Source organism: Perca flavescens, chromosome 14 (genome assembly GCF_004354835.1).
Source record: "Perca flavescens isolate YP-PL-M2 chromosome 14, PFLA_1.0, whole genome shotgun sequence".
NCBI lineage: Eukaryota > Metazoa > Chordata > Actinopteri > Perciformes > Percidae > Perca > Perca flavescens.
Genome location: NC_041344.1, coordinates 24,303,666 through 24,313,757, shown reverse-complemented (window position 1 = coordinate 24,313,757; position 10,092 = coordinate 24,303,666). Strand labels below are relative to the sequence as shown.

The 10,092-nt window shown below is 44.5% G+C and overlaps 2 protein-coding genes across 2 annotated transcripts in view; both read right to left on the bottom strand.

Moving 5' to 3' along the window:
- Positions 1–48, bottom strand: part of trit1 (tRNA isopentenyltransferase 1) — a 44,558-nt gene extending 44,510 nt beyond the window's left edge. The window contains exon 1 of the mRNA XM_028597649.1: positions 1–48. This exon is cut by the window's left edge and continues 131 nt beyond it. Within this exon, the coding sequence (XP_028453450.1) occupies positions 1–28 (28 nt within the window). The 5' untranslated portion in view covers positions 29–48.
- Positions 49–3,338: 3,290 nt separating this feature from the next.
- Positions 3,339–6,602, bottom strand: myclb (MYCL proto-oncogene, bHLH transcription factor b). Its single transcript, XM_028598311.1, has 2 exons — positions 5,931–6,602; positions 3,339–4,135 (listed from the first exon to the last, which is right to left on the bottom strand). Exons 1-2 carry the CDS (start codon positions 6,586–6,588, stop codon positions 3,339–3,341), a joined length of 1,455 nt encoding a protein of 484 aa, XP_028454112.1. The 5' UTR covers positions 6,589–6,602.
- Between the last annotated feature and the right edge of the window lie 3,490 nt (positions 6,603–10,092).

Genomic DNA, 10,092 nt, shown 5'->3' with positions numbered 1-10,092 from the left:
ACTGCACGCTACCAGCGGACGCCGCCATGATGCTGCTTCCTCGGCACCCAGCTGACGGCAGCGCGCATGCGCAGTGGGCATTGAGCTGAGAGGTGGGCTCTGTTACTAGGCAACAGGCAGCCGTTACTGTGGCAACATTGATTGATGGGGGATAATGTAAAGGGTCTTTCATCTTATGAGACTAAAAACGTATAATTATTTTCACTTTTTAGCCTTACTGGTGTAAACTAAACTCTCTGATTGGTACCTGCAGCTTTTCATTTTAATAAACTGGATCAAAACCAGTTCAGTAAAACAGAAAAAAGTCAATAACTGACCTATATCTATGAACTGAACAGACTCATCTCTTCTTATTGATGCATTTGTGAACAGATCAGACTGTTGATAACATTTATGATGTTTATAAAATGCATTTACATGGAGGATGGCAGCATAGTTATAACTGTTTCTATGGAAACTGTGGGATCTCTGCAGCAGTGAGCAAAGATGCTTGTTGCCATGGCAAGGATGCCAGAATCAGTTACCTTAGAGACTGCTTAAAACAAATGGCGGATGGGGAGAGGGAGATGTGTGTTCACTCGTACAGGTGGTTTCAATGGAAAACAATAATACTCTGATCCAGTTCAAAACAAGGAACTGGGTTTAATTGTAGGTATGTCCAGCTAGAAATTAAATTAGAAAGCTAGATGATAATTATCTGTGTGTGTGTGTGTGTGTATATATATATATATAAGAGACAAACAGATAAGGCAAACAGGTCATGTATGATCTCAAACCAGGAATTTATTATTTTTCTGACTTACTCTTCATACATAGAGGCTTATGAGGTACAGGAAAAACAAAGTGCTGAAACAAGGCTTCAAACTCAACATAGTTAAACTCCCAAAGTAAGTAAGCACCAGTCTGCTAACGCGAAAACAGCAGAGACCAGTGACCCATACAAGTCAAACAAAAAACCAAAATGGGCAAACCACTGCTGTGGGTGCAGCCTATCTTAAAAAAAATAAAAAAAAAAAAAAAAACAGGGCTAATGGTGGTTTGTGCTGAATTAGTTAGCAGAAAGAGCATTACAGCTAATTCAAAAGAACAAAAGGGGAACGTAATGATGATATCCTGAAGTATTTGTTCAAGTACATCATGGTTTCCCTGATCTAATGCTCTCTGTCTGTCTGTCTACCTGCCTGCCTGTCTGTCTGTATCTGGCACTGTTACATACAGCATATTATAGCAGGGAGTGTTTTCCTCAAGCACAGCCTAATGCCCTATCACAGGAGCTACAGGCTACGTGGGATTTTCCTGAGTGCTGGTTAAGAGCAGAGCATGCTAGTCATCATGACCCAGTTATTTACAGTACTAGTTCCAGGGCTACAGTGTTCTGTTGCATGGCTTTTGGGAACAATAGGGAGCACCAGGCTTGCAAAAAAAAACAAAAAAAAAAACAAAAGCAGAGAGAAAGCAGTAACATTAAGGTCACTAAAGGCTACACACAACCAGAAGTTTAATCGGTAGATCCTCTTAAGTCCCCCGTTCTCCCCACCACCCGCGTTAGATTTGAGAGAGTGCTACAGCTACAGCGATTGGATTGAATACAGGAGCATTCAGGTGCTTGCCACTCCACAGAGAGAAAGCAGAGCATACATGCCAATTTTCAGCATAACCACCAATAAAGCCCTGCCAGCTACAATAACAAAAACAGTCATTAGCTCACACTGAAACACAACTCTGTAGGAAAATATAGTATAAAACTTTTGTCAACTCTTACAAATAAAAAAAAAAAAAAAAAACCAGAGACAGAAAACATAATGAACAGTAAAGAAAACAAGTAGGCATTGCAACAACAACAAAAAACAATGTTGTGACAAAGTGTCTAGTGTGATCAATGTTCAGTAAGTGTTTTATTAGAATTATTTTTCATAATCATTTTATTAACAAAAATAGAAGCTTTGAGTTATCTTTGAAAAGCCAGCAAGCTTGGCCCCGGTTTAGGACGCAGGACTGAACACAAAGTAGGATGAGTATAGTAGAAAGCTCTGGTTTTGGTTTGGAGGGGACTGTACAGTAAGGGAACTATATACATACCATCCAACAGGATAGTATACGTACATTGAAAGGCTTCTATAGGCATTACATCAAATGCAAAACAATTTACAAACATGTACAGTTGGACCTCATTGGGCAAAAATTGGCTTTTTTTATGTCGCTTATTCATTTTAAGCCATTCTCAAATGGTTTCTTTTGGTTGATAATTTGAAGCCAACATTTACCTTTTTGGCTGGTCTCCATGGCACAACAATAATAAAGATCAAGTGAAATCTTGATAAAGATCTCAATCTGTTTTTTTGCATTGAAAACATGATACATTTCAAAACAGTGGCTGTAGAGCAACATATTTTCTCTAAATAATGCTACAAAACTGCTCGTTGCTGTGGGCATGGTGCTGCTGCTGAAACATTTATGATGCCAGAAGAAAAATCACTGAATGGAAACCTGCAGGCAAAGAAGTTGGGACTTAACCTGAGCTACTCCAGGAGGTGCGGAACATATTGTTTCCAGTTGTAACATCATTGTTGCATGGCTCAGTACAGACCCACTACAGCCCCCTGCATTCCCATCAACAGCAAGCATGAAGGTAGAAACTTCCAACTGCTGACAAGAGGAAAAAGTGTGAAGGAAAAAGAAAAGAAAAAAAGGGAGGTAAGAGGTCATCACATGCTGTGAAGAAGAAAGAAAAAAAAGAGAAAACAGAGTAGAAACGAGGCTTTACTTGATGACAAAATGTGCAAGTTGTATATGCCAAGCGCTAAGGAGCATGGGTCTTTAAAGAACACGAAATGTGAAGGAGACCTTTAGACAGATGACCGACAGAAAGAGGAGACATCTCTGCTGTGCAAGCACACCAAGCCCTATCACAATCAAGAAAAAACAACGTCTGACCCGACCATGCAGCAGGTACACAGCACACTTGTAGCATCAACCAGAAGCTGCTGCGTTCGCAGCAAGTCTTCCCGTAGCAAGCAACGCTTTTTAAACATTTTTTCAGCAAGGGGGAAATGTAACCGTTTTGACAAACCTATATTGAGTTACCATGGACATATTAATCTGCCCGTAAAATGCCCCATTAAGATCAGATTGGTTTACGGCCTTGTCAATCACTCAGAAGCTAATGTGCAAACCACAAACGTAGAAAAAAAAAGAAAATCCCACCCGCACTATTCCAACGTGACCAATTCAAAAGTGAACATTAGTGTCTTTTCTCCTTCATATAGTCCTGTTCAGTTCTGGGAGTGTACGTGTGTGGTGACAGCCCACCCCCGTCCCCCACCCCCGTCCCCCCCGGCTCAGGAGCGTTTGAGCAGTGCCAGCCTCTGCAGCAGCTGCAGCTGCCTGGATTTCAGCTGCTTCCTCTCCTGAGCCTTCTGCCTCTCGCTGGCATGCAGCTGCTGCAAGTACTCCGTGGCTCGGGTCAGGATCGCCACCTTCGGCGTCTTGGGGCAGTCCGCCAAGCCCGGGATCTCGTCCCGCAGCGACAGGAAACGCGAGCGCAGGTCGTTCCTTCGCTTGCGCTCGAGGAAGTTATGCGCCCGGCGCTTGTCTGTGTCCTCGCAGTCCGAGGACTGGGGGCTGGAGAGGTGGCAGAAGGAGTGGGGCTTGGAGGGGGAGCTTTGGGAATGGGAGGTGGAAGAGGAGGAAGAGGAAGGTGGGGGAGACGAAGGCGACGTGGAGGAGGTAGGAGAGCAAGCGCTGAGGTTAGGCGACTCGGACCGGACTCCGGCCGTGGTCACATGAGACTTCCTGCTGTCTAAGTTCAGAGGGGCGTGGCCGGCCCGGGGCTGGTGGTAATGAGAGTTGTGGTGTGGCTGGGGGGCCTGGGAGGAGGCCTCCTGCCGGACCCTCTTCCGAGGCGGCTCGACCGGCGGAGGGATGGTGTCCGGGGAGGGAGCGGCATAGTTGTGCTGCTGCTGGTGGATGGAGATGTGGAAACGCTTCATGCCGGGGTCCAGGGGGTCAGCGCGCACCGTTATGGTCACCGGCTTGCGGGCGTTGACCAGTCGTCGACGAGGTTTGCGTTGCTGCTTGTGCTCCACCGTCACCACATCGATCTCTTCTTCATCCTCATCCTGGTCATCTTCGTCATCTGAAAAGGGCATAAGAGATGGTAATCACTTACATGTTTGCTTATACAGAATAGCTGCCGGTGACTGCAGGGGGACAGCTGAAGTTGGAAAGATGATTCACATAAAAGGAACCCTGGCCCCCTGCATCCTTAAACCAATTAAATGCTTCTGTAAAAATGACACACACACACACACACACACACACACACACACACACACACACACACACACACACACACACACACACACACACACACACACACACACACACACACACACACACACACACACACACACACACACACACACACACACACACACACACACACACACACACACACACACACACACACACACACACACACAGAGTTAGGATAAGAAGCACAGGTGGTGCAAATCAACAACTCTTCTTGTGAAAATGAGACGACTAATATTCAACGCTGCGCATGTCTAAAACCACTTGCCGCTCTATTTTCTAGAGTGGAAACAGGGTATTAAACATGAGGAAAGGTCTCATTGACTTGACTCCTGGGAGACTTTCAATAATCCTGTAAATTGAAACACACTTTTAAAGTAATTGGACCTCTGTGGATTGGCCTGCTCAGAAATTAGTAATCTCTGTATGAGTAACACAGTAAAGACAGGATGGGGGGTGGGTGGGGGGGGGGCTGCCTGCCTATTATTTACGACACCATTTATATGACAAAAGAGGACAAAGAATTGATTGCCTCGAGTAGCCCTGTAATGGCTCTTTATTGGAGCATAAGTATCATGCATTTCCTATGACTGCTCGTTCTCCTCTTCTTTGTATGCATATTACCCCCCTGAAAAAAGGTGTGAAATACTGCCTCAAACTCCTGTCAAAGAATTCCGCACGCCTAGCCGACCTCCTAAAACGGCTGATCCCACTCTATTCACAGCCCAGGCTGGCTCGGACCTAATCCACCCACTGACACAATTGGCGCTGCAGCCTGTTGAGTGGAGGAATGCAGCAACAAGTTCCCTTTGTGACATTCCACACACCATTATGCATGGTCCAAGCTCAACATCACATGGCAGCCTACATACCAATTTCAAGCATATGGGATTTAGGGGTTGGAAAAAAGTATAGGTCTGGAGTCAGGGAAAATTTGGGCTAGACATAACTAAAAACAGGGTTGATTTCCCTCCCTTCCATGTTTCACACATTTCCAAAATTAATGCATAGGCCTAATATTCTTTTTGAATTCATGTGAAAATCTGAGCCAGGGAGTGTGGAGAGGATATTGTTATCATAAGTCAGATTGGAGGAACAGGGAGAGGTAGCAGCTGGTCTGCTGGAGCCAGGCCAAGCAGCAGATGTTTCAATGGGCGTGTCTGGCCATAAGCATGTGTTGCATGCACCAAGGTAACGCAATGCAGTCATCATGTGCCATGCGAACCCTAATTGCCAGATAATAAGCAATGTTGCTATATAATATTGACTAAATGACATTTGAGATCAAATAAAGTCCTAAGTCACCATTACAAAAAAACTGAATAAAATGCAAATAGAGATAAATGATGAAATACAAAGTAGACATATGTTTGGAAAATGAAAGGAATATTATTTAAATACCATGAGAAAAATAAATAATAAAAAAAAAAGGTGTGGTTATAGTCACTAAACTACCTACTGAGTAGCTATCACAGACATAGGCTACAGCAAATAGGATAACAACTGATAAAGCTCACTTCACCACAGACAAACTAGAAGTCAAAGAAGAGCTATGAACATGCTTCTCTATAGTCCTACTCCAGAAAACATTAGGTTTGCATATTCCGCCTGTTACTGACCTGATGAGTCGGTGTGAGACTCGGAACCAGAGGACACTGGTTTCTTGCATCCACCGGTTAGCGGGAAAGTGAGCACCCCAGCCGGGTCCACACAGTCCGCCGCCGGTCCGCTGAGGCCCGACGCGTCGGCGAGGGCACACTGTGCCCTCCCCGGGGATGGAACGGCAGAGCCGGCTGCGACTTTTGCAGCAGCCCCGGTCCCGCCTGTCCCGGGACAGGAGGTGCAGCGCTCCCCTACAACTCTCTCCAGCTGCTGTCCGGCCGAGAAGCCGCTCCACATGCAGTCCTGGATAATGATGGAGCTCAGGTTCCCGAAGGAGTCATTGGTCGTAGTCAGCTTGCAGGGCAGGTCCTGCTGCTGCTGCTGCTGCTGTTGTTCATCCTCCTGGCCTAAGAACTGAGAGACCCACTCCAGCTTGTCCCCTAGAGACGGGTACAGCAGCCCGACCCTGCCAGACCCTTCCACCGCCCGGATAGGGGACATGGGCGGGGTCGGTACCAGCTCGAATTTCTTCCATATGTCCTCGCTGGGCGCTGTGGACTTGAAGAAATCCTCGTCCGGGTCGTGGTGGTCGTCGTAGAAATAATGTTGGTAGTGGTCGAGGTGGTCCATGTCCCAGTTTTCATAATGAGACGCGGTGGAGCTAATGCCCGGCATGGGGGCTGCAGGCAGGGGGCTGGGGGGGGTGAATCACTCCCTGTTCCCTCGGTCTGCAGATAGAGCCAACAGTTTGATCAGAATCCTTATCCTTATCAAAATAATCACAACCTCGTCTGTAGACATGCTGCCCTCTGGGAGCAATGGGTTGATTTTGTGGCCATGCATAATGCAGCTATTTTGGATGCATCATACAGGTTTAATATATTGTAGCCTATGTAAGCTAAATATTGCCCTATAGGTCGATACCTTTCAGAGAAAAACCCATCCACTGAGGCGTCACAGATAAACTAAGTAGCCTACCTGTATCAGAACAGGGCGTGCCAATTAAGACTACAACCTAATCCTTAAAGTCAGTCAGTGAGTAGCCTACCATAGACATATTGGGGAGGGGGGGAAAAATGTTGATTTTCAGGCAAAAACATAAAAGTATCCTATGTTTTAATGCCGCAAAGTTAAAGTTAAACTACCCTGTGTTGCTAACTAAGAAGTTCTAGGTTCGCAACAGTGTTTTCGTTAAATAACACTGCTTCAGTAGCTGCTGTGACAGACCGAGAGGAGGATAGCGGTTTCTATAGAGATTAAATTAGACTGAAATAGATTAATTGGATAGACACCCGTCCTGCCTTCCCAATAAACGTGTTCAGGCGGCGGAGTCGTAGGTTATGTAAAGTAGTTTTTTGTTGGCTCCTCCTCGGTTCAACTCCTTATCAAGCTCAAAGAATTCAGCTGCGACTAAAAAGCACCGCTAAGTTAATTACGCAGCAGCAGACGCGCTAAGCTCAAAAAAACCCAGAACTTCAAGCGGAACGTTTATCGCCTGAAACCTAGGCTATAGCTGTGTGCCCGTGTAGCTACTAACCTCCTCCATTAACGAAGTTGCCGTAGATATATAAAAAGAGTTTTACCTGGTGTTGAGCGTGAGTGCGTCTTCATATATCCGCCGTGCGCAATATAGGCTAAGTGTTCAAAAAAGAAAAGAAAAAAGTAGCAGCCACAACGACTCCTTACGCGATATAGATGTCTAAAATGGGAGCTTTTCCGCTGACTGTCTTTTTTTTCGGTTGTAAACAGTCGTTAAGGTCGACGAGTCCGTTTGGTCGCAATCCCGCCGCTCAGAGGGCTGGATAGCTACGCTACCTCTGTGGTCACTTTCTTTGCAGACTACTGCACTATATGATCCGGGAGAGGAGAGTTGGCTATTATGCATAAAAGGCGGGTCGTAGTAGGAGAGCCACGCCTGCCGTTTAAAGGGGCAGTGCACTAAAAAAAAAAACCGCGCATGATGCTATGCAGAGGGAGTCTTATGAGAGCAGAGAGGGGTTATATGACTCTGGTTTTATAAGTTTTATATATATATATATATATATATATATATATATATATATATATATATATATATGACACTGTTTTGCTTTCAAATAAATATGCGAACATAACAAATAAAGTGTGCATGCGTGTGGTGCATGTGTGTGTGAGAATGTAAATACACTTGTGGAAATGCACGAGCACCAGTGTTTAATCATCACGCTGCATAAAAAGGGCTGTAATACCGAGGGCGTCTCGGGGCACGCAGTAGCCTATTTATCTTTTTCTTCTTCCATTTGTACAACTTTTATATTTCTTCCTTGTAACTGGATCTTCTAGTCTATTTTCATGAATTAATTTCTTTTTCTTTTTTCTTTTTCTTGATTGTGTTTGTGTGTTTTGTTTTCAAGGCACTTTGAACTGCATTGCATGTGTGACAGGTGATATAGCCTACTATTAAAGTTATTGTTATTATTATACAACAGGGAGAGATAAGCATGTGTTTGTCTGTGCTTGTGTGTGTGTGTGTGTGTGTTTGTGTGTGTGTGCGTGTGTGTGTGTGTGTGTGTGTGTGTGTGTGTGTGTGTGTGTGTGGGTCACAGTATGGCTGCAGTATCTGATGTCGCCCATGCATGTCTCTGTAATCAATATCAAGCTTATGATGTAGACCCCCAACCCCCCAGCCCCGGCCTGAGAGAGTCAATATGGAAGCAACGCTCTGTGTCTGCCATGTCACAGCTGCACACACGCAGACACACCCCAACAACTGCTGACTCTTGTTTTGTTTTTTTTGCCATATGAAACCCTTTCAGTCTTGCCTTTTTCAAGCCATATACTATTCCGCAATAAACGTTGACACACCCCTTTCTTGAAGATGGTGATTGAGAAACATCCTTCCCTAGAACTGCTCCTCTCCAGCTCTGCGGTGAAACAGACAGCGTGAAATCCTTGTCTGTCCACCTCATCTTCCCATCAAACTCAGACATCCACCCTCCTCCTCTTTCCCTAGAACCCCATCTTCTGTCACTCATCCTCTATTCTTCTATCCTCTTGCCTACTTTCCCCCCACTCTCCCAGCCCCCCTCTTGCGCTTTTATCCTCAGTCACCCTTGATCAAAAAGAGCTTGACCCTACATGAAACGTGGAGACTTTGGAGGGTTATATCCTCCGTTTCCCAGGAGAGAGCCTACAAAGACACTGAACTAACAGACTGGAGAAACAGAAGCGGCAAGCTTTCAATTTTGCCCGATCTGTATCACTTTCTCTCTCTTAGCTCGTCCTGCTCTTGATCCCTCTTTCTATCTGCACTTTTATCTCCTTCCTCTCTGTCATCTGCCTTGTTACATACTTTGAAATGCTTAATCTGCCTCCCCGCTTTGAATTAATCATCAAAAAGTAAATGGGTGCCAGCACCAAGCTTTTTCCAATGAAAAGAAAAGAAATGCCTTTTTAGATCAAATAAGTATTGAGTGAGTTCAGCTCTCATGAGTAGTTAGCCCCCACTCTTGAAATGTTTTATATGTACAAAAAGGTGCGCTTTCCTATTAAAATGCAACAATTAATTGATATGTTAATGTGAATATGATTCTGGAAAATGTTTTTTCCATGCAGATTCTGACATGGATGTGTTGCATTGGGACTCAGGTGGGAAATAGCTCATTTTCGGTAATTCCCCTATGGATTAGTGAACCTTGTTTGCATGAGAATAGGAGGGGTAACTTGTGATGTGAGCTCAACCTCTTCCTCTATTTTTTTCTCTAAAAAAAACACCCATGCATACATACAGTACAGACATGCCATACAGTCTCATAGGATTAGTCAAACGTTATCAGTCTCATGAGCACACCCAAACGGAATCTGTGGATAGTTTTTACAGTGTGATCCAGAATGAAAATCTGTAGAATTGAGTGTTTTTCTGCTTGGGGTTAACATTTTGAGTTAAAAAAATAATAATAATAATTTGTCTAAAATTCCGTTCAGTTTCTGTGTGGCCCTGCTTATGAGGGACCAATTAAGTGGTATCGGACCAGAGTAGAGGAGCGGATTGTGTAGATCTGCACTATGCATATATTATAGTCTATAATATTATGGTGCTGGTGTACAACAACATAAGGTAAAAGCGTGTCGAGGCTAGCACAAATCTCAAAAACCTCGACATGGTTCAACATTTTGAGAACTATGCATATTTGCTTTCTT